This window comes from Lepidochelys olivacea, assembly GCF_965140295.1.
Source record: "Lepidochelys olivacea isolate rLepOli2 genome assembly, chromosome: 18".
NCBI classification, from domain to species: domain Eukaryota; kingdom Metazoa; phylum Chordata; order Testudines; family Cheloniidae; genus Lepidochelys; species Lepidochelys olivacea.
This window is the reverse complement of record NC_140428.1, coordinates 29,278,760-29,302,666: the sequence shown is the minus strand read 5'-3', so window position 1 is coordinate 29,302,666 and position 23,907 is coordinate 29,278,760. Positions and strand designations below refer to the sequence as shown.

The 23,907-nt window shown below is 41.6% G+C and overlaps 1 protein-coding gene across 2 annotated transcripts; it reads left to right on the top strand.

Annotated features, from left to right (window-relative positions):
- The first annotated feature begins 187 nt into the window (after positions 1-187).
- KLHL21 (kelch like family member 21) lies at positions 188-23,512 on the top strand. 2 transcript variants are annotated; one of them, XM_084652118.1, is made up of 5 exons: positions 188-261; positions 9,796-10,820; positions 13,896-14,301; positions 18,658-18,730; positions 20,559-23,512. In XM_084652118.1, the coding sequence occupies exons 2-5, from the start codon at positions 9,803-9,805 to the stop codon at positions 20,850-20,852; spliced, it is 1,791 nt and encodes a 596-aa protein (XP_084508244.1). In that variant the 5' UTR covers positions 188-261; positions 9,796-9,802; the 3' UTR covers positions 20,853-23,512. The 2 variants fall into 2 exon arrangements, with proteins under 2 accessions (XP_084508244.1, XP_084508243.1); XM_084652117.1 differs by lacking the exon at positions 188-261 and adding an exon at positions 290-592.
- Positions 23,513-23,907: the final 395 nt, after the last annotated feature.

The window sequence follows — 23,907 nt, the reverse complement described above, 5'->3', positions numbered from 1 at the left end:
CCCCGCGAGCGGCTCCGGCGGCGCTCGCTGCAGGGGCTGCCGGGAGTTGTAGTTCCCCCTCCCCGCGAGCGGCTCCGGCGGCGCTCGCTGCAGGGGCTGCCGGGAGTTGTCGTTCCCCCTCCCCGCGAGCGGCTCCGGCGGCGCTCGCTGCAGGGGCTGCCGGGAGTTGTAGTCCCGGAGAGAACTACAGCCCCCAGCATGCCTCCCGCTCCCTCAGGCCCGCCGGCTGGGGGTGCTGCGGTGGCGGCGGCGCGCGGAGCGGTAAGCGCGGGCCGGCAGCGGGTTCTTGTTCCCTTCGCCCGCGGCCGTGTGGGGCTACGGGGAGGCCCCTCCCCTGGGCCTGCCCCCACGAGGGCCTGTCACGAGGCAGCCTGGCCGGCGCGCAGGGGCCTGTCTCTCCGAGGCGGGGCGCGCCACCGGGCCGTGCCGCTGCCCCCGACGGGCTCCGCGCGCCAAGCCGCGCCCCGGTGAGAGGCGCTGCCGGGCCCGCCGCGTTCCCGCCTCCCTCAGACCCTCCCCTCCCCCACCCTGCGCGAAGCCGCCGCTTGATGCCCCGAGAGCAGCCGCGCGGCCCGCGGGGCTCGGGCCAGAGGTAAGCCCGTGGCCCCGCCGGATGGGGCCGGCCGAGGGGGTGATGCCGGAGGAGGGAGACCCGGGGCGGAGCTGTCCGGTCAGCTCGGACTCCGGGAGACGGGAACCGCCGTCCTCCGCTCGCGGTGTCCCGCTGCCTCGTGCTCTCCCGCCCCTCCGGTGTGCGGTTGGGATCCTCTCTGTGGGGCGAGGGGGCGCGGGTCGGGAGGGCTGGGTTTGTGCCAGCGTTCCCTTACACACTCACTCTCTCACACTCACTCTCTCACACTCACTCTCTCACACTCTCAGAATATTGCCATCGATAATTAAAATGGGCAGGCGAAGCATGACGCATATTGCTTTACCGTTTATCAGAGTTTAGTTTAAGGTTATTTACTTTCTATATTTTGACATGCGAATTGGCATTTTGCGTTTTGACAGCTCGAAAGCTTTTTTTTTTTTTGACTCTCAGGGCCTGTCGTGAACTAATTGATTCTCCCCCATAATTTTGCACAACTGTGAAAATTTAAATCAACAAAAGGTTTAAAAAAGGCTTAGGAATAAAATCAGTGTTATCCACTGAAATTATACACCGACAGAATCAGATTCTGCAAAGTGTCTCTGGGCAAATTGTTCAGTTAGCTAAAGAGCCTGAGCACCTGCCAGCCAAGGAAAATCTTATTCCAAAATATAATCCAGGATTTAAGGAACACTCTTGTGAGTTATTAATGTATAGATACCTCTTTTCCAAAACGCTAATTAGTTGTTGACCCCTGTTTTATGTGGAGATAATGAGCATCTGTAGCACACAGTTTTCAATAGTTGTTTTTGTTTTTTTAAAGAATTTGACTTTTACTTGTAATAAAAACAAATTAAATTCCCTGTTGTAACCGAACACAAAGCGAGTGGCATATAATAAAATCTCACCAAACCAGTCTCTTGAGAACCATGCCCTGGTGTTAGTAATCTGTGAACAACAAAATAAAGTGGTGCAAAACAGGTTCTTCAGGGTTCAACAGCGAAACTTTAAATTAGAAGGACTTTCTTCAAAGTGTCAAACTAAATCTTCTTGCTCTTTTTTTCCTTAAGTCAATCCGTTTCCTCTGTAGTGGCAGAGTTAGAACTGGGTGTTTTACCCACGAAACCTTATGCCCAAATATATCTGTTAGTCTTTAAGGTGCCACTGGACTCCTCATTGTTTTTCCTTTTCTGTATCTGAAGCTTGATGAGGAGCCCCTTCCTCAGTTTGTTTCTTGCACATTTGAATCCTTTGCCTGTTCAGTAGAAAGGGGTGGGCAGAGAAGAGAGGACACACAAGGAGCATATGATTGATTGCTCACCAAACAAAACAGAGCAGATAGGTCTAATTTTAGACTTCTTCAGCTTTGGCAAACTTTCTCAAAACACTTACACAATTTTTTTTAAGAGCAAATGAATCATATTAGTGTAGTACTAAATTATAACGTTAATGAGGAACAGACACTGAGTCATGTTGCATGTATCATTCAAATTTTATGCGAAATTCTGAGCGGTAAGCTTGTATGATTGTAGCCTTCTGCACTTTAAGTTCCAGACTGTTCTAGCTTTCTTGACACTTCCTGTCTGTGACAGTAATGTGCCGGCACCTACTTAGAGCTGGGAATGCTGCTGCTAATAGCTGTGTGTCCAGCCCATCTATGGGCAAGGAACAGTACTGCCTTTTTGCCTGTGTACCTGCATGTTTGCCTTGCTCTGGAATTTAGGAAATCAGGTGGTGAGTCTAGTAATTAATGTGTAAGATCATCAGGGAGGAAAGGCAGGCATTGTGTGCAACTTGAGTTTTGATCAATAGTTACTGTACAGATATTGTTGAAGAATCCACTCTTGTGCCAAAGTACTTTTGAAAAATAACTTAATTTAGAAATGAGATGTGACAAATATCCTAGTATTTGTTTGTAAAAGACAACTGATTCCTTTTGAGTCATGATGAAAACCTACTTACATTTTTTAAAGAAACACATTATTTCACGTTCTTCTTTTTGCAAATACCCTCAGTGCACTGGCTATGCCATGCTGATTGGAGAGGACCTCTGACCCTGGCTCCATCACAAGTACAGCAACTTTATGTATACTTTAGATGAGAAAGTTTGTGCTGCTGGTCTTGATAAATGACATGGGGTTACATCCTAAATCTAGCAACATCGGCTCAGGTTTATTGCTACTGTCAGCTTTTCTTACAGCTGTCTTATTAGTTGAAGTTCGTTCTCTGAAACTTCAGGATTCAGAGCAAGATAGCATCTTACACCTGAAATTATATGTTTTCTCTGTTAAAGAAAGCTGAGGTAGTCATTGAAAGCAGTTCACATTTGATGTGTATATGGTGGCCTGAAACAAAAGAGCTGGGGGTCACAATAGTGTTCCCACTGTGGATATCAGGATGGAAAAAAAACCAAAACTTTATTAGTAACTGGTCTCTCTGTTGGCAATGTCTGCAGAAGGGTCAATGTTTGAATGAGCCGTAAAGGCTGAATTCCTCTACCCCCTTTTGGGGGAAAGGGGATTCCCCTTGGAACGGAACTTGGGCAAACTACAGTGATCATATGTGTATGAATATGCACAGCTCTGGAAAACCGTATCTGCTAGTTGCTATACAACAATCGTCAAGTGGCTATTTTAATTGTTTTATTTATCTTCTTAGGGTGGTAGAGTAAACTGTGAACCACCAGAGGAAGGTATAAAAAAGTTCCATTTACATAACAATCCATTTTAAATTAGGAAACAAAATTGTACTCTGTTAAATATTATATAGATATCAACACTCAGTCCATGTCTACTCAGAAGCACCACACTTTCCTTTTACTTTACTTTTCCAGGCTAGCCCATTTAGTAATTCCACTGCTTTTCTTCTGCAGGGTTCAATTTCTTCCAGAAAAACTATCAACATATCTGTTTTATGTAACTCTGTAAGATGTTTTCTCTCACTGGTTCTTTTTTAATTTTCTAATTCTTTGGGATTAGTTCAATACTGAGAAAGTGCTATTATTTTAAAATGTTTTTGCTGTTTGACTTGTCTCATTTCCTATTTTGCCAGCTCTATGCAGTCATATCTTCTACTCTGATAGACTTTTCCAGAATACGTTCAATCTCTTCTAATGTGAGACCAAGTCTGTTGCCAAATGGGAGCTGGAGAAAAACTGTTTTAGTGCCAGAGTCTGTTGCATTAATGCAGGGGTCGGCAACCTTTCAGAAGTGGTGTGCCGAGTCTTCATTTATTCACTCTAACTTAAGGTTTTGCATGCCAGTAATACATTTTAATGTTTTTAGAAGGTCTCTTTCTATAAGTTAATAATATACAACTAAACTATTGTTGTATGTAAAGTAAATAAGGTTTTTAAAATGTTTAAGAAGCATCATTTAAAATTAAATTAAAATGCAGAGCCCCCTGGACCGATGGCCAGGACCTGGGCAGTGTGAGTACCACTGAAAATCAGCTCGCATGCCGCCTTTGGCACACCTGCCATAGGTTGCCTACCCCTGCATTAATGCCCCGCTATCAGTTACCATCATTCTATATATTACCGCTATTCCTCCTTTGGACTGATTAACAATTCCTGTGTAAAGGAGACATGGCTTTCTGTCTTTTTCATTAAATGTATTAAAGACCTCGATCTAAGATGTTAAAAATATGTAAAACATAGCAAAAACACAAATGTCCATAATATTTGATTCCGTTTTCTGCCCAAACCACTTTGCAATATGGTCCACTTAATAGCATATCCTAGATGAGCCCACCACCCTTAACGAACAACCTCAAATGCCTCCATCAAAATCCTCTAGACAGTTTTTCTGCTTTGCTTATTAACTGTCCATTTCCTTCTTTCGGTCTCTTTACTTCAACCTTATTCCATCTGCCCCCCCCCCAATGCTCCCTTTCTTCCCTCCCTTTCCTCCCTTCACTTATCCCTGCCCCCTTCGGTGCCCTCTCTCCTTTCCTTTGTGTCTCTCTCTGATTCCTTCCCAATAATCCCCTCTGCCCCACCCCCCAAAAAATATTGTGGCGGTAGCATGACACTTGTGGAACATCATATTGTTCACTCTGCTGGTTTGTTATATCTCTCTCCTCTCCATGCTTTATCTTTTCTATTAAATTGTAAACTGTTCAGGACAGAGACTGTCTCAGCCTTTGTTTGTGTAGTGCCTAGCATAATGTGGCCCTGATATCCATTAGGATTCCTATCTGAGCAGGGTTTTATTATTATTTGTATCTTAAATTGCAGTGCCTAGTATTTGTAGGAACTTAACTTTCCTTCCTTTAAATTATTTTCTAAGCTTTTGCTGCATTTCAATTAATGTAATAATAAGTTAGTATACTGTTTGTTTAAAGGCATCCTAATTACTTTTGTATCCTATAAGCAATATATTTAATGCTATACATTATATAGGACCCTTTTATCCAGAAAGATCCCAAGATGCTTTAGATTTAGTATGAATAGGGATCACTTAACTCGCCAGAGTGGAATGCAGCAGCCATTGTATGACAGCTGAATTTTCTTAGTAAAGAAAAAACAAATTTAATACACATGGGAGGATTTTAAAAGACAATGTAAATATGAGTTGGAATTTAGCCAGGACCTTAGGGTTAACACCTTAACTTGTGCAAAAAATGCACAGGCCTTCAATGACTAAAAGTGATCAGGGTCTTGAGCTTGAGATTGCCTTTCCAGCTGACAGTTTCACAGCCCCATAGAGCTTAGACCCCAGCCACCGAGTTGGAGGGAAGAGCATCCCATACTAAAGCACCCATATCACTTCTGCCATCACTTGGATTTTTGCTTTGGCTGCAAATGGTGGTCTCCTATGCAAATATTGACCAGGCCTAATACTGCTTACATATGATACCTGACAAAATCCCAGCCCCAGATGGCATGGATGCAGGACTAGGTAGTGGTATTTATAAAATTATGAAGCTTATGTACATATGCTCTCTCAAACAGGGTGGGAAAATCAGTAATTTAAAAAAGATTATTTAAATCAGATTTATTAAATTCAATACTTTTTTTAAAAAAAATTTGAAGTTACATTGAAATTGACAATCTGTGTTAAATCTAAATTTACTAAAATCTATTAATTGGTTACATTAAATTAAAAAAAAAAGTTCAGGCAATACACGTTTGTTGCCAAAGTTTTAAAGAAAATCAAACCACTGACCTAGAGGAAATCACTGGCTAAGCATCTGGAACCAGATTTTAAGTGCTAAGCCAGCTTTTCATAGCAGTAGCCTCTTTTGCAGGTGCAGAGGGTATATTTTATTTTCAGTTTATTCATCCCGTTCAGTTCAGTTGCTAGCTCTTTCCAAGTTGAGAAGCTGACTGTGATTGAAAAGTCAGAAAAGCTTCTTTTCCTTTTTCAATTTATGATTAAAAATGAGGTATGAGATGATGAGATCTGCTAGATCTAAATTTCTGAAGGACATGGACCCAGATCCACAAAAGTGACCAGAAACAATCCGATCAATTCATTAACTACAGATACTTTGTTTCATCATTTTTAAGTGCCAGACAAGTTTTGATACTTAATTTTTTCTCACATATCCAGCACATTTAAGCTAGTTTTATTTATCTATCCATTTTAAAATGTTCTTGTGCATTTCAAATTTCATGTCCTTTTTGCATCCAAATCGAGCTTTACACAAATCACAAGTAAAAAAAATCATCTGGTAAATAAGAAATGTATCATTCATCATTTAACATAATACAAAATGCAAACATTAATTGGAATAAATGTGTTAAACTATATAATTGCTTACACTACATGTACACACACTTATTTACCCCCCCGGTTAGAAGAAAGTACAAAATTTAGTGTGAGGATTATATCTAGTTGTACACCCATGTGTGCAACACATCTGAGGAAGTGAGCTGTAGCTCACGAAAGCTTATGCTCTAATAAATTGGTTAGTCTCTAAGGTGCCACAAGTACTCCTTTTCTTTTTGCGAATACAGACTAACACGGCTGTTACTCTGAAACCCATGTGTTTATTTCTTACCAAGCAATTAATCAACTTTTTGTCCGGAATATAACTAAAAAGTACAAATGCAAAACAAGATTAAAATCAATTATTTAAAGCTTTGATTTAAATCAATACACCCTGCTCTGTCAATATCCAGTTCAGTCTTATTCTTATGAACTTTAAATCTGGATTCTCTTTCTAAAATATCTATTATGAGACTGAAGTGTAGAAAATACTGAGCAGTTGTTTGTTAGCACGTTATGTAATTCATCTTGCTAAAGCTCCACATTTGAGGAATGTAGGTAGGAATGTTTAAAGGCTGTTCATCTCATCCTGTTTCCCTGGTTTGAGGACAGTTTCCGTTTGATGAACCTTTTATTGCCCCCCCCTTCTTTAAATTGTTCCTAAGGTTGTTCCATAGTTACTATAGTCCTGCTTAGATCCAGAAAAGAGTAAACTAACTAAGCCATTTTATAATTATATTTATATTTTAAGACATTATTTCATAGACTAGATTGTTAATTAGTCTGTGTAGTATTTAGAATTCTTGCAGAGAGGGACTTCATTTGTGGAGACATTTTGCCACGTGGCTGTAATTATTTGTTAATGTCCTAAGATAGATTCCCATTTGCGGTATGTTGTGGATGTTGAAGCCAGAACAAGGAGGAGTTGCTGTGCCACCCCAAGGCGTCTAGCGTGGGCTTTTGTCCCTTTGATCCCATGAAGACCATACATTGCATTTTGTGAAAGATACTAAATCTCTGTGGGTTGTGTTAGTTCTTGCATGTGCACAGCAGTCCTTGTAGATGAGTATCTGGTGTGAAGGGAGCTATTCACTTCCCTGACTACAGTGGGTGTTTGGAGTGCACAAAGAATGCAGCATCAGGCATTTAAAGGTTTAATTTTGTTACAGTTCTGTGAAAATACTTGTCCTGCAGAATGAATCTAGCAAGGAATTTTAATAGCATACATTTGCAGTGCAGATAGTAGAATGCATACAGAACTCCTTATTTTATTTCCTAAGAATATATTATTATCCCATTTGTAAACCTGCAACTGAGCACTCAAAAAACTCTTACTAGATTGTCAGAGATCCCCAAATGAAGAGGGGAAAATGGAAGGTTTGAATGGGGAAAATAAGAAAACAAATGTATTTGCCAGTGAGTAAGGCTGTGTGTCTGTCACCGATTCTGTGACTTCCATGACTTCTGCAGAGGCCAGTGCAGCTGGCTCCGGGGCTGTCCGAGCAGCTCAGGCAGCCCCTTGGCCAGCCACGCCAGCCGCTACTGGGGCAATCTTGGGCCACCACGCCTTCCCAGCAGGAGCAGTAGTTTGGGTGTGGGAGGGGATTCAGGGCTGGGGCAGAGGGTTGCAGGGCAGGGTGGCGCTTACCTCAGGAGGGCTCTCTGGAAGCGCTGGCATGTCCCCACAGCTCCCATTGGCTGTGGAGCAGGTGCTCGTGGCGGGGGCAGTGCGTGGAGCCCCCCGGCCTTCCCTCCATGCCGGCTGCTTCTGGGGAGCTGTGCGGAGCCTGGGGGGGTCTGCCAGCCCTGCCAACCCTCACCCCCCCCGACCTGCACCACCCCCACAACTCTGGGTTGCATGCCACCCCCATAGCACCTCCCAGGGCTACCCCGCTAATCTTTAGTTAGGGGTGTATAGTACAAGTCATGGACTGTGAATTTTTGTTTACTGCCTGTGACTTGTCTGACTTTTAATAAATATACCCATGACTAAAACGTAGCCTTACCGATGAGTAATATACTTTGATTGCTCAAGCTTGACTTTCTGTATTTTATTATTAAATGTTTGTCAAGTAATGGGATTGCCATTATTGTAGGCAATAGCACGCTTCGTTGATTCTGTTAAAATGTTTATTGCTTGTATGACTTGTACCAGAGTACTTATAAAAGCAACTGAAACAGTATGTGCTGACCTGTAGTTACATAGCTTTATTGTTACAGTTCAGTGAGAAACTGTATCTTGTAATTGAGTTTGTCTTTGCAACTTGTCCATTTTGTGAAGTAAAGTAAAATATTCAATTTTGTAGACTGCAGTGTTTTGCAAGTACAGATTGCAGGTGCTCTCTCTAAATGGAATAAGAAATTCCCCCACTTTTTTCTTCTGTAACATTCCATTTGTTTTCAGTGCCCATTTAAATAACTGTTACTTACTGTAATGTTTATTTCTTCCTTTACTAAATTCTGACAATAACAACCAGTCCCCAAAAGTGTCTTTAGATAGTGGGTTGGGTTAAATTGGAATTCCTCAGAAGTTCTTGTCCACTGCTGGAAATGGCCCACCTTGATTATCACTATAAAAGGTTGTCGTGTTGTCGTGTCCACCCCACCCCGCTTTCCTGCTGGTAATAGCTCGCCTTACCTGATCACTCTCATTACAGTGTGTATGGTAACACCCATTGTTTCATGTTCTCTGTGTATATAAATCTCCCCACTGTATTTTCCACTGAATGCATCTGTTGAAGAGAGCTGTAGCTCACAAAAGCTTATGTTCAAATAAATTGGTTAGTCTCTAAGGTGCCACAAGTCCTCCTTTTCTTTTTAAAGAAATTAGTTGCATTTGAGCAAAACTTTTATTTGAAACGAAGAAAGGCTACTAGAAGTGATAAATTCATGTGCTGTGCGTTTATCCTGCTAACCTTTCTTCTTCCCCAGCGAAGTTTGTAGTATAGAAAATTGAGACCATGTGTGTGGATAAACTGAAAACTACGCGCCAGACCTGTTTTCAAACAATCTTGGACATCCTCCATATTTTTTTTAAAAAAAGGTCACAACGGGTCTTTTCACCTGCCTTGATTTTCAAGTGTGAGGCTCTGCTTGGTGCATCTGTGATTGCAAAGCAATTCTCCAGAAGCAACCCCCTCACCACAGAGGAAAGCTTGCCGAATCCCTGTGGTTTCTACAGAACCCTGTATAAACTGAGTCTCCCTGCTGGGATGGAATCCATTCGGGAGGCCCCTTCCCCCTATTGATGGGAATATTCTAAACTAGAGCAGCTGTCCCTGACATGAGTGTGGGGGGGAGGGGGTGTACTAACCTGTGGGCTCTGCCCTTGATTGCCGCCTAGGCCCATTGGCCTTCTAGGAGTTAAAGGGGTGGATGACCAGGGGGTGGGGGCAGGAGCCACGTGTGGTATGGGCTGGGTCTGGTCCTTACGGGGGCTGTGAGTGCCTGAGAAGCCTCATGCTAACCTGCTGTGTGTTGCCTCCCCCACAGGCATATTATGGAACCAAGCCCGGCAGGAGGAGGTGGGGGTCCAGGCGAACCAGCGCACGCAGTGGCACTGCTGCGGGGTCTGAGTGCACTGCGCTCTGAGCGGAGCCTGCTTGATGTGACAGTGGTGGCCGGCGGCTGTGAGTTTGGGGCACATAGAGCTGTGCTAGCTGCAGCTTCTGGCTACTTCCGTGCCATGTTCGGCGGGTCACTGCGGGAGTCCCGGGCCGAGCGAGTACGGCTACATGGGGTGGACCCTGAGTGCCTGGCACTGCTGCTCGACTTTGCCTACACTGGTCGGGTGGGGCAGCTGGGCCCCGACATTGCGGAGCGGCTGCTGCGCGCCGCCGACCTACTACAGTTCCCGGCCGTGAAGGAGGCGTGTGGCACTTGGCTGGCCCGGCAGCTGGAGCCGGCCAACGCGCTGGACATGCAGGACTTCGCAGAGGCCTTTGCTTGCCCAGCCCTCGCGGCTGCCGCTCACCGGTTTGTGCTGCGCCATGTGGGTGAGCTGAGCACGCAGTTGGAGCGGCTGCCGCTGGCGCGGCTCATCTCCTACTTGCAGGACGATGAGCTGTGTGTGCCCAAGGAGGAGGCCGCCTTCCAGCTGGCACTGCGTTGGGTGCGTGCTGACCTAGCTGCCCGTGCCCCGCTGCTGCCGCAGCTCCTGGCCCACGTGCGCTTGCCCTTCGTGCGCCGTTTCTACCTGCTGGCACATGTGGAGGGCGAGCCCCTGGTGGCGCGTTGTCAGCCCTGTCTGCGCCTCCTGCGGGAGGCCCGCGACTTCCAGGCTGCTCGCTATGACCGGCACGACCAGGGGCCATGTGCTCGCATGCGGCCACGACCCTCTACCGGCCTGGCAGAGATCCTTGTGCTCATTGGTGGCTGCGACCGTGATTGCGATGAGCTGGTCACCGTTGATTGTTACAACCCACGAACGGGGCACTGGCGCTACCTGGCTGAGTTTCCCGAGCACTTGGGTGGTGGCTACAGCATAGCGGCGCTGGGCAATGACATCTACGTGACAGGTAAGGATGGGCACGTTGGATCTGATGCCCTGAGCAGTGTTGTCTGGGGAAAGGGCCACAGCTGGGCATTATTCTGGAGGGAGCCCAAGTCTGTCAAGGGATGGGGGGACGGCTTTAGGTTTAAAGATCAAGGGGCATCGGCAAAGCTGTAGAAGAGGCCAGAAATGAGATCCCTGACTTTTCAAAGCACTAGTATTTTTATAAAAAGTTCCCTCTTTTCTTTGCCATTAGTCCCAGGATGGGCTAAGCATGGCTTGTTTTGGGTTCGCAGAGTAATGATTCTTTGAAATGAGATCTGCCTTCATAATTAGGGTGTCTCTTGCAAAGACTCAGAAACCATTCTGTTCTGCTAAATGCCAGGGGAAATGATTCCTTGGCTTCTGTGAAAATGTTGAACGAGTGTGTTGCATACGTTGTAAGCAGACACGCATTCCAACAGCCCGTTTCAAAGGGACTTTGGCTTCTCCACAGTGCAGTAACACTTTGTTCTGTGTGGAGTCTTGTGTACAAGTCTGTGTAAAGGTATTTGTATACACTTCTATTGTGACAGACTTCAGGGCTCTGTGGTTGGTTCTAAGTACAGGCTAGTGCAGCGTGTTGGTAAACCTGAAATGGTTTTGTTGTTCTGCTTGGGGTTATAAGCTACTTTATGGGTCAGATTTGTTCTAATTTTGTGCTAATAGGCTTGGAACTCAGAGGTGAACAGGAAAATAAATATGTATGCAACTTTATATATTACTTGAGTGTTTGCAGAAGGAACCTCCTGAACACTTTTTATTTTTAATGTGTGGGGTCCATCATCCAGGAGACTCTTCCACTTTGTGCTTACATTAATGTTTAAATGTGTAATGAAAATATTTAGGTTTCCTACAGTGGTTCTTGGTTTTTCACAAATGGACCATGTCTAAAGTTCTATTCAGATGTTTGGCATAAATGCGAGTTTTCATTTTGCAACAGGGATTCCTTTTCTGTAGTTATTCTCGTTTTGGGATGGATTTAGTAGCTGATCTCAGACAGGCAGCTGATTCATAATGACTAATACTAGTGAGTATGTAGACAGCATTTCAGGACACATGTTGGTGTAACTTCCCAAGACAACAGGGTAGGAGTCTGATTTCAGATCATTTTCAAATTCCTGCTGTGTTGAGAACACTTAAGAAAAGCAGAACTTAGAGAAAAGTAAATAACAGGGTGCAACACAAAGTATACCATGTATGCTTGTCACAGAGTCACCAGGTGATGCTCTGGAACAGAAGGTTTATTAGGTGACGGGAACACAGCGTAGAACAGAATTTGTTAGCACAGAAATCAGTGACTTTCAGCCAAGTCCGTCTTGGGGAGTCCTGGGCCAGAAGCCCTGGACTCCCCCTCTTCCGGTCCACCCAAGCAGACTGCCAGCATCCCCGTTGCTGCTCCTCCTTGTCTTTGTCTCACTTCCTGGGCAGAGTGTCATCTGGTTGCATCCCCCTCCTGGGTCTCCGGTTACGAAGGGCACTGGTCATAGCATATGTTCAGGCAGCTAGAGCAGCCTCACCTGCCCCTAAGGTCTCAGCCAAAGTCACACACCCCTATTCCTATCACTGAGGTATTGGTGCAGCACACAGGGAAACTGAAGCATACTCAATATTCATGCAAAACAGTAAGACTCACATACAACACAAGGGAAAATCCTTACTTCGTCACAGCGCTCAAGGTAGAAACATACCAGAAAGTCCTCTGATACTCTGGACTTCAATGACTCTCAGTGTCATTTAACCTTGGCACAGCAGTGCGTTTATGGTATTGAAGGGCAAAAGTTGTGTTTCTTTCTCTAGTGTACTCCCTGGCTCTTGTCAGTTTGTCAAGTTGAACTATACCAGTTTGCCACTTTAACTATACCAGTATAAAGCAGCGACCTCCCATCTCACCCTCACTCCCAGTGTGGGTGCAGTTATACCAGTGTAAAGGGACCCAAACAGAAATAAGCTATACTGTATGATGTACCGTTTTACCAGTATAACCATGTCAACAAAATTCACACCTTGAACAGACATAGTTATACCGATAAAGTTTGTATGTAGACCCGGCCTAAGTGAACAGAAAGCTGTTCAATCTCTGACTTAACAAAAAGCATGCCTGTGATTTAAGTAATGTCATAAACATGATGATGTGCTAAAATGGAATACTTTTGTATTATTTCTGCATCCAAAGAAAGTCACATATGGTAGTATTCAAAAACAATGCAAGGTTGATTGACCTGGAATTCTGAATGCCAAGCATTTTGTCACACACCTTGTGATTGCTGACTTCTTCCAAAAGTCTTGTACTTGCATACAGGGTCTGTTGTCATTGAAGATGCATGGATAACTGTTTTGTATTTCGCATTACAGTTGTAGCTCAGAGGAAAAGAGATGTAAAGGAAAAGCTTAGAAGCAGATTTTTGTATGAGGCAGTAGTGAAGTGGGGTCAGGTGTCTAAGGTTGTTCTTTAGTTTATGGAGCTTGCATGCTAGATTTGCTCCACTGATATTGTTGTCAACTATTATAGAAGTGTTAGTTGGACTCTTATCAGTACTTGCTGGCTAATTAATCATTGTTGAAAGTTGCTCTGTATTGGGTCACCAGCTCCAAGCCCTCTCATCAGGGATATGGTGAGGGTTGTAAATAGGGAAGGGAGAAAATGGTTAGGAAGTTAGCCAAATCTGGGATACGTGTTTTGAGTTGATAATACATCAGATTTCGTCTGAGCATCACATGAGGGAATCTACTCTGAGATTCTGGGAGTAACTGGGAGACAAAGTTACAGGCCCATTTTCGAAATTTCCAAACAAATTTGAGATTGAGTGGTACCATTAGTCTTAAAATTGTTGTGAAACAAACTGCCATTTTTCTCCTGTACCTGAATATTTTAATAACAACAAGTAGGCTGGGGAAGTAGCAAAATTTGTTATAGTATTGGAAAGTAATAACATTTTTGAATACCTAATAAAGGACTGAGTTATTACATAAAACCCCTAGTCTGTCTTCCTCTCCACCCCCCCCCCACAATGGGCTATATTACAAAATATTTACTTATGAAATGTGCTCTCTTCTGTAGGAGGATCAGATGGGTCAAGGCTCTATGACTGTGTCTGGAGATACAACTCCAGTGTGAATGAGTGGACAGAAGTTTCTCCAATGTTGAAAGCAAGAGAATACCACAGCTCTACAGTCTTGGATGGACTGTTGTATATTATAGCCTCAGACAGCACAGAACGTTATGACCACTCCATAGACGCCTGGGAGGCTTTGCAGCCTATGTTGTACCCAATGGACAACTGTTCTACCACATCTTGTCGTGGCAAACTCTTTGCTATTGGCTCTCTAGCAGGCAAAGAATCCATGGTTATACAATGCTATGACCCTGAAACTGACCTCTGGTCCCTCGTGAACTGTGGACAGCTGCCTCCGTGGTCTTTTGCACCAAAAACTGTGACTCTTAATGGACTTATATACTTTATAAGGTAAGTAATAATGTATCCCCCACCCCATCCCACTATAGAATGATTTTTTTTGAGAAATAGTGTAGAAGGATTGGATTTAAATCCACAATTTGGAAAACGGAGGCAATTTTACAAATCTGGACTGAGGAGAAATCTACTTTAAAGTAGAATCCTTGAGTTCTATTGGCTTTAATTCAGTTCTACTATTACTTAAAATACACACACACACACACATATGAATAAGCTCCAAGAAAATATTAAATTGTACAGCAGATAGCACATGTGTAATGAGATAAGAGAACATGAGATGAAATGGTTTGTTTTTTTTAAACCAAGATTTACCATTATGTGTTGAGTTCTAATGGTTCAAATACTTATCCACTTAAAAAATAAACTGAAAGGCTTTCCATCACTGAAACACTTCATCTAGTGGAGTGTATTGTCTTTGTGCGTGAGCAAATGTACATTAAAAATAGTCCCCAGAAATTTTGTTTTATTACCTTTGGGTTTCCTTAAAGCAGTAAGTTGTATCCAAGATCTTTATTTGCTGCATTTGGATTTGTTCGTGCTCAGTCCAACATCTTGGCTTCCAGCAGCTGTTTGAAGTTATTCCTCTCCCTCTTTCAGTATTCAACTAATATTGAAAAGGTTCTTTCATCAGAATATCTATCCTGTACGCTTGCAGAGCCTGCTTTACTTGCTGTTTTCAGCAGACTGGTAGGTCAAGGTTTAGAATTTCTAACAGTTGAGTAGTTTGCCCATACACACCTCTGTCGGGGGGGTACTGCAGCAGTAGGAAGTCATTGGTGATTCATTGGGTAAGTAGCTGAGAAAATTACCTGACACAGCAAAGGGAAAATTCTTCCTCTTCTTCACCCCCTCCTCGCTTCCCCCAAAAAAATGCTGCAAAAGGGATATTTTTCTGATAATTTATAAGGACAGTCTCAAAACAATAGGTCATATACATGGGATCAAAGGGTGACTTACTAACCAAAGCTGCTAACTTTCAGTTTAGGTGGGTTTTTTCTTCAAGTGAGAATAAAATCTCTCTCTCTTCTTTACAACCAACCCTAGTTACAGTAATAAATATGGCATCACAGCAAAACTAGTCTCTTGGGTTACTTCTGTATTAGAAACAACCTTGAAATGGGAATGCCTTGTTCTTATTCGGACGAGCATGTGGAATCATTCTTGCTCCTGTTTTCCCTCCCAGCCTGCAAGCAGTATGTTTTCACTTTTATTCTTGGAAGTATTTGCCTCATGCAGCACTGTTAGTGACAACAAACATTGTAAACTATGATAACTCTTCTCTGCTGTAACTTGACAGCAACTTTAGGATTTTTAAAGCAGTATCACTAAAAGGGTTGTCTTCGCTCTTCACTTGAATTCCTGAAACTCCTATTAATGCTCTGTTTGAGGTAGACAACAGGTGGAAGAAGAGATCTCTGTGTATTTAAGATGTTTAGAATCTTCAGGTTCATAGAATTGAATTAAACCAGTGTGATTTTTAAATGCTTGACTCCCATGGACCATCTTTCCTCTGCATAGACACCTCTGCTCCGAGATTGTTTCCGAAAGTAGTTCAAACTAAGGAAACTGGTTATGAAGCATGTACCTTGGGAGCCATAAGGAAACTTATTCATTGTTTTTTTTAAATCACAGTGGATAAAAATTGATTTGAAAATATTTAAAAATCAGATTTTTTTAATTTTAAATCTGAGCGGTTTTTTTGTTTAAATTAAATACAGGCTTATTTTTAAAAAATAAACTTTGAAATTGACAACCTATGTTAAGGTCTAAACTTACAATAATATATTAAAACTGTATTAAATTAAAATAATAAGCAGCACATGTTTGCTGCTGAAGTTTTACAGAAAATTAAACCACTGAACTGGTGAAAGTCACTGGCTAAGCACCTATAACCAGAATTTGTTGACATGCTTAATCAGCTTTTGACAGTAGTAGGATCTTCTGCAGATACACAAAGAATATTTTTTTGTTTCAGTATATTCAGATCAGTTCTATAACTAGTTCAGTCAAAGTTAAGGGAAAAAATGTACACTGGAAAAAGGAGAAAAGCTTGCTTTCTTCTTCCAATCTATACATAAAAACTGGTTGTGAGAGGTTGAGATAAACTAGTTCCAAACTCTTGAAGGACAATGAGGACCAGAAATAATCAGTTCAATTCACTAACTACAGATAACACTTTGTTTTCATAAATCAGTAAATGCAGAACATGTTTTGATGTACTTTTTTTTCTTATGTATCTGCACATTTAAGGTAATTTTACTTAACTAATACAAAAATTAAAGTGCTGATTTTTGTGCACTTCTTTATTGAATCAGAATTTCCAAATTGAGCTTGACACTAAATCACAAGTAAAAAATGATCTAACATAATAAAAAAGTAAAATTTAAGAGTCTGAATAAATGTAAGTTAAGCTTTATATTTGGTTAAAGTGTATCAATATAGTGTATCCTCCTGGTTAACAAAAAGAAGCACCAAATTTAGTGTAGAGGTTATATTCAGTTGCAAATCCAATGTTTTAATCATTAACAACCAGTGAGAATCAACTTTCTTTAAGAAAATAACTAAAGTACAAATGCAAAACAAGATTAAAATCCTTGATTTAAATCAAGGTTTCCTGATTGGTGATTAAAATCAAGTATTTAAATTACATTGATTTAAATAAATCCATCCTGTTTTTAACTAATTATAACTATAGTTCAGAAACCTGGATTTTGCTGTATACTAAGCAGACCCTTTCATAAGCCTGATGGCTTCTAAATGAATAGCCATCAGGAGAGGTGGTGCTCTGGGATGTCTGCAAAGACTCTTATTTATTTCACTTTCCTCTTATTTCGAGACACTCTGTTGCTATCGCTTTGATTGGAATAAGCAGATGATTTTGTTTTCTCTGTCATCACTAGAGTGCTTGTCGTAGATTGCAAAGGACATGGTAGTTCTTGGAAAGTCAGTAACAATGTCTGAAAAATACAATACTCAGTTTTAATTGTCTTGGACTCACTTTTCTCTCATTCAAATTTTTAACTTTAATCAAAGGACTTTATAGCCAGAGATTGAATTATCCGATAAAAGATGTCTATACCAATTGAAATGGATTCTAATACAGTACATAGTTTTTACTTTAAATTCAATTAACTTAGTTCTTGAGACTGATTCAGTTAAAATGGAAGCTCAAATTAATTAGTGGTTGAACTAAGTAGAAGATTCTTTTGTATTCTTGGGTAGTCTTCTAACTTCATTCTTGATAGTACTTTCTTGATTTACTTTAAGTACTGCTATGACTACCCTGACCTTGTAATCTCCACATTCGTATGCTAGCAAATTGCATTTCTGTGTCACAATAATCCCTCACCTGTTGCTGTCACACTCCTGTCTCATGAGTGGAATGGGTAAAAGAAGCCTTATGGGATTATAGTGCTGCTGTTAGTTCTTCCATTACAGACCTCTCTCCACCCTTTGTTGACACCCCCACCCCGGTTTAAATTTGGCATTGGCTGAAGTCTCAATCCAACATGGATCCTTTTAGTGTTAATGTTAGGTGGGGAGAGGTTTAAGTCACCCCAAAATGTCAGTTATTTTTCTAAGATGTTCTTGTGCACTCGTATCACCAAAGCCAGATTATTTTATCAGGTACAAATTTGCAGTAAATTTATCTGTAGTGGGACCCACAAGTGCAAATTTTATGTTTAGGATTGGCCAGCAGTTATCAGCATAGCACAGTGGTGCTTCTAGGTACTATTTGTAATACAAATAATTTTGCATCCTGTCTTGGGCAGGCACCAGGGCTGAATAACCATGAGGCAGTTGTAGGCAGGGGAAGGCAGAAACACCGCCTGAGTGTTCTGGGTTCATTCTGCCTCCAGTGTATGGGTCACTGCACCCAACTAGGTTGTCCAGCTGGGTATTCTTTTCAAAATTCATTCCACCAGAATTTATTTTTTTAAGTGTAGTTTTGACTTTGGAGAAGCACAGAAGTGCTATTCACATTCTTTGGACACAAGCACCAGTTCACAAGTAGTGAGGAGAATTCCTATGCATAATGATGCAGCCCACTCTAATACATAGCTCTTCAGCACCTGGGGCTATGTAGATCCATTGATTTCTGTGCTGGCCATTGATGCTGCGTTATAGGAGCCACATGTAGGAGTCTGAAGTGTGCACCATATCTCATGTCTTGGTGCAAGTGCAATTTGATCAGTGTGCACATGGGTTTGTGAATGTAACAGGGTGGAAGCAAAAGTGCTAATGTAGCACTTCAGACACTTGGTTGGACTACTTTCACCTGTGCTTGATGAAATGGGGGGAGCCTTTACAGCTCTCTGAATAGTGGTTTCCTTTTTTCTTTTATAGAGATGACTCTGCCGAAGTGGATGTTTACAATCCAATGAAGAATGAATGGGACAAAATCCCTCCTATGCTTCAGGTAGGATGTTGACAATGAGTTCATTTAAAAAACCGTTGGAAACTATAAACTTCTTTGGGTAGGGGAGTGACTTAATTTTTTAAGCACTGACACAACACGAAATAAACTCAGTGAATGCTAACAATATGTTCAGCCATGTACAGCAAAAGGTAGTCCTTGCTTCAGAGCAGTTGTAGTTTAGATAACAAATAGAGAACGATGAAGGCTTGTCTACACTGTGTATTAGTTCACACCAGAAGGGTATCAGAGTAGCAGCCGTGTTAGGCTGTATTCGCAAAAAGAAAAGGAGTACTTGTGGCTGTAGCTCACGAAAGCTTATGCTCAGATAAATTGTTTACTCTCTAAGGTGCCACTAGAAGGGTATAAATTCCAGTGCACACTAGGGTGTCACGCACTAACTGGCCTGCACTAAAAGTTTAGTGTGCAATAATGTAGTATACGATACTACGTTAATGCACCTGGGAACTTTTAGTGTACGCTAGCAGGGTCCACGTGGGCCAGTTCCTCTCCATTGTGGACTAATGCACAGTGTAGACAAGCCATAAGTGCCCAAACCATCATGTGGTGCAGCTGCATAGGTTAGCAGAGATCTTTGTTTGTATCTTGTTGTTTTGTGGTTCTTGGATTATAGCTCCTTTAGTTGGAGTTAATGCTGCTGACCATTTGGCTGGGACTTGTCAGTTCTGTTACAATTGTGTTGGCAGCGTATTACGAGCAAAATTCAGTAAGGTGATAGGAAAATCTGTTGGAGACGGTATGGTGTCTGTTGTGTCACCTGCTGGGGCCTGTGAGCACTATACCTGTTTCAGAGCTGCAATTGCCAGCAATAGCAGACGACCCACAAATTTGGGACGATCTGCTAGGCTAGATATCAGCGTACCTACCTAAATGGGCATAATCATATAAATATAGGATTGGAAGGGCCCTCGATAGGTCATCTAGTCCAATGCTCTGCACAGAGGCAGGACTAAGTATTATCTAGACTATCCCTGACAGGAGTTTGTAAAACCTGTTCTTAAAAACCTCTAGTGATGGAGATTCCACAAGCTCCCTAGCTAATTTGTTCCAGTGCTTAACCACCCTGACAGTTAGGAATTTTTTTGTAGTGTCCAACCAAAACCTGCCTTGCTGCAATTTAAACCCATTACTTCATGTCCTGTCCTCATTGGTTAAGGAGAACAATTCCCTGGGTTGTCCTTATTCCCCTTTTTATTGATAGGCACTATGTTTGCACTTCTGCAGTCCTCTAGGATCTCTTCCATCCTCCATGAGTTCTCAAAGATAATTGCTAATGGTTCAGAGATCTCTTAAATATTATAGGATGTATTTCATCAAACCCTGCTGACTTCAAGACATATAACTTGTCTAAGTAATTCTTCACTTGTTCTTTTCCTATTTTAGCCTCAGATCCTACCCCATTTACACTGATATTCACTATGTTGGTTTTCCAATCATTGATAACTTTTTTGGTAAAAACTGAAACAAAAAAGGCATTTAACACTTCAGTCATTACTGTGTTATCTGTTATTGTCTTTCCCTCCTCCATTGAGTAATGGAGCTACCCTATTCTTGATCTTCCTCTTGCATCTAATGTATTTTTAAAAGGTTTTCTTGTTACACTTTAAGTCCCTAGCTAGTTTTATCTTGTTTTATGCCTTGGCTTTTCTGGTTTTGTCCCTACATGCTTCTGTTGTTTTTTGGTATAGTCCTCCTTCGTAGTTCGACCTACATTCTACTTTTTGTATGACTCTTTTTTGAGTTTCAGGTCTTTGAAGATCTCCTTGTTAAGCCAGGGTGGTCCTCTCTAATAACATGTTTTTAATTGTAGGTTCACGTTGGAGGGAGCTTGGCTGTGCTTGGTGGGAAGCTCTATGTCTCTGGTGGCTACGATAACACATTTGAACTTTCGGATGTGCTGGAAGCTTATGATCCAGAAACTCGAACGTGGAGCATAGTGGGACGGCTGCCTGAACCTACCTTCTGGCATGGAAGTGTCAGCATATTCCGACAGTTCATGCCACAAACTACACAAGATGACGACAGTATTGCTCTGGATAATGCCATTAACCTAAACAGGCAGCGCCAGAATCTGCATAATCAGAATCTTAATGAGTTACGTTAACAGTAGAAAAACTTATCTCTATGGTTTGAAGTGAATTCATTACAATTAACCAGTGTCAATTTGGGGGAGGGCAGGAGGCAAACTGGTGCTTGGAAACTCTGAAATGGATTGATCAGTAATTGCAAGCAGGAGGAAATAAAAACCCTGAAAGATTAAAATGTTTTTGTAGGAAGCATAGTTGGCAGAAAGTTACAGGCCCCTTTGGGTGCATTGTCCCTCAGCACTTTTCTGTGGATGGAGAAGGTGCAGCATTAACCACAGAAAAGCTCTGATAGAGAACTCTGGAAAAAAGATATTTTTAAAGAATCACTTGTTACTCAAGCACCACTATTGCAGGCAGCGTAGCGAAGCTTTTGATCAGACAGCTGTCAATAGTACCCTGCAGTCAGCATCTTTCCACATCATAACATTTCATATTTGCCACCAAATTCCATTCTTTGTGGAGGGGTTTACGGAACATAGCAGAGAGGAAGGACCAAAGTTTGCTAATACCAGAGGCTCTCTGAAAGGGGAGAGATTGGTTTGGTAAGATATGCCTTCAGATCTAATACTCCGCTCAGTGCTCCAGAGGAAGATAGACCACTTGCCCAGGTCCTTGCCAATATGGTCTGAGGGAAAATTCCACCCACAAAGTTTGGGTTCATTATAGATGTGCAGATATGAGGATATAAATATCTAGCCCTAAATATGCCGAGAGCCACAATAAAGTTTGGTCACTCTTCATGCTTTCATGAAGAACCTATTAAATTGCTAAAAAGGTCAGTGCAAGGATATTAAGGTTGAGAGTCATGAAGTTTGAAATTTCCCTCCCCCGCTACCTTAAATGTGTGATAAATTAATTGTTAAACCCGTACAGTACTGTAAGTTTTTATACAGAATTTTCATTACTCCAAGCAGCTTGTGCTTTTATTGGTCCTTACTAGAAAAATGTTTCTTTAGAAACTTTGCATTTTAAAAATGATTCACATTCACAAACTTAGATTGAGGGAAATGTGAAATACATTTCAATTTCTTTTTTTAAGCAAATATCCATCTGAGAAGAAGAGTGGGGAGAGACTTTAGAGGCTGGGGGCTCATGTCAAAGATCTCTTGGAGAAGAACCTCCATCGACATTCAAATCTGGATAACATTTTTATTTCTATCAAATTGTTTAGTCTGCAGTTGAACTTGGCAGAGAAATCTCTGCAGTATGGTCTTGTCTCGTGAAGTTATTTGCTATTCATTATTGATGTTCCATAAGCTCTAAAGACTTTAACTTGACTCTTTTTTATCAAGAATGGCAAAATTTGTGCTAGATTGAGCAGATAGGCCCTGGATAGTAGTTGGGGACACTGTAAAATGCAGAGGGTGTATTCTCACCATTTAGACACTAAGGAAGTAGATGAGAATGGTATTTTTAGGGGAGAACTTATTTAAAGAGAAGTAGTATAGAAGAGCTTCCTTGGGAACTGTCCCATGGATTTGAGCAAAGTAATTTATTACACAGTATTTGGTATATAGAAAAATAATTTTATGCTGCTTCAAACATTTGATAAAGTATTGTGGCTAAGCTAAGGTAAATTTACGGTTTATAATGGATCAATTTGTTGAGTGATAGAACCTACTAATGTTAATATTACACATGAGAATTGACCTTCATCAGAATAATTTAAAGCAGCTGTTGGAATTTTTGAGCAGTTGGTAAATGCTAATCAGGGCCTTTAGTTAGTTCACAGAGACTGAATTTTCTTTAGATCTCTATTGCTTTTGTAATCAGTAAGTTCTGCTTTCAGATTTAAGTGATCTGGCAGGCTTAATTCTATTTCCTGTATTTAACCTGAGCAAGGAGATTTCAATGGAAGAGGAAATTTCCTGCTAATTTCTTGATTGAATGTCTGGCTGTTGCTACAGAGCTCTTAAATTTCAAAATGCTGCATGATCTAGTTGAAAACAAGCATTAATGTCTCTTAGGAAAGCATGATGAAGTGAAACAGTGGGTAAGATTGTAGCTGTGCACTTTCTCAGTGGGAAAACTGTATGAATTTAAACTTCACCTACTTATGACAAACCCAGATATTAAATCACACAAATCTTTAGGCTTCTTCATTTGGAAGATGCTGTAGGATATCCTAACTCACTGAAATGTCCTAAGTTCCCAAGGGAGAAAGCATTTTCTCTTGAGCTCTTGAGTCTATTCTCTCTGGAACACTCTCTCTATTCGCAAAAAGAAAAGGAGTGCTTGTGGCACCTTAGAGACTAACAAATCTATTTGAGCATGAGCTTTCATGCTCACGAAAGGTGCCACAAGTACTCCTTTTCTTTTTGCGAATAGAGACTAACATGGCTGCTACTCTGAAACCTTTCTCTCTATTGCAAACTTTCAGCAGAGATTCTTCCCATTATTCTGAATTAGGACCACTTAAACTTTGACAGGTAATTGACAGTGCCTTACCAGAATGTAGCTTAAGACAGGGTTATAGAACAACTAGTTCGTGTTGGTAGACTTCAGTCTACCAAGACTTCACAGTGGATGGAACAAAGTGACTGAATAAATCAACTTGATAGATTTGGCAAACTTTAACTTCTGTTTTGTTTTGCAAAAAGAAAAGGAGTACTTGTGGCACCTTAGAGACTAACCAATTTATTTGAGCATAAGCTTTCGTGAGCTACAGCTCACTTCATCGGTATGCATCCGATGAAGTGAGCTGTAGCTCACGAAAGCTTATGCTCTAATAAATTGGTTAGTCTCTAAGGTGCCACAAGTACTCCTTTTCTTTTTGCGAATACAGACTAACACGGCTGTTACTCTGAAACCTGTTTTGTTTTGGTAACCTCACTGAGTTTCCTACTTGGGAGTTGGGAATACCAATCAGTGGACCATTTCGTTATTTCAGTCAGGCTTTTTAGTATCACAAATTTATAGTAACCAGTTGGAAATCTAAAAAGAGAGGTTTCAGAGTGGTAGCCATGTTAGGTTGTATCAGCAAAAACAATTAAGGTGCCACAAGGACCCCTCGTTGTTTCTACAAAGAAAGGATAGTTCTGTTATGTATTCCCCTCTCCCTTAGCTCTTGTT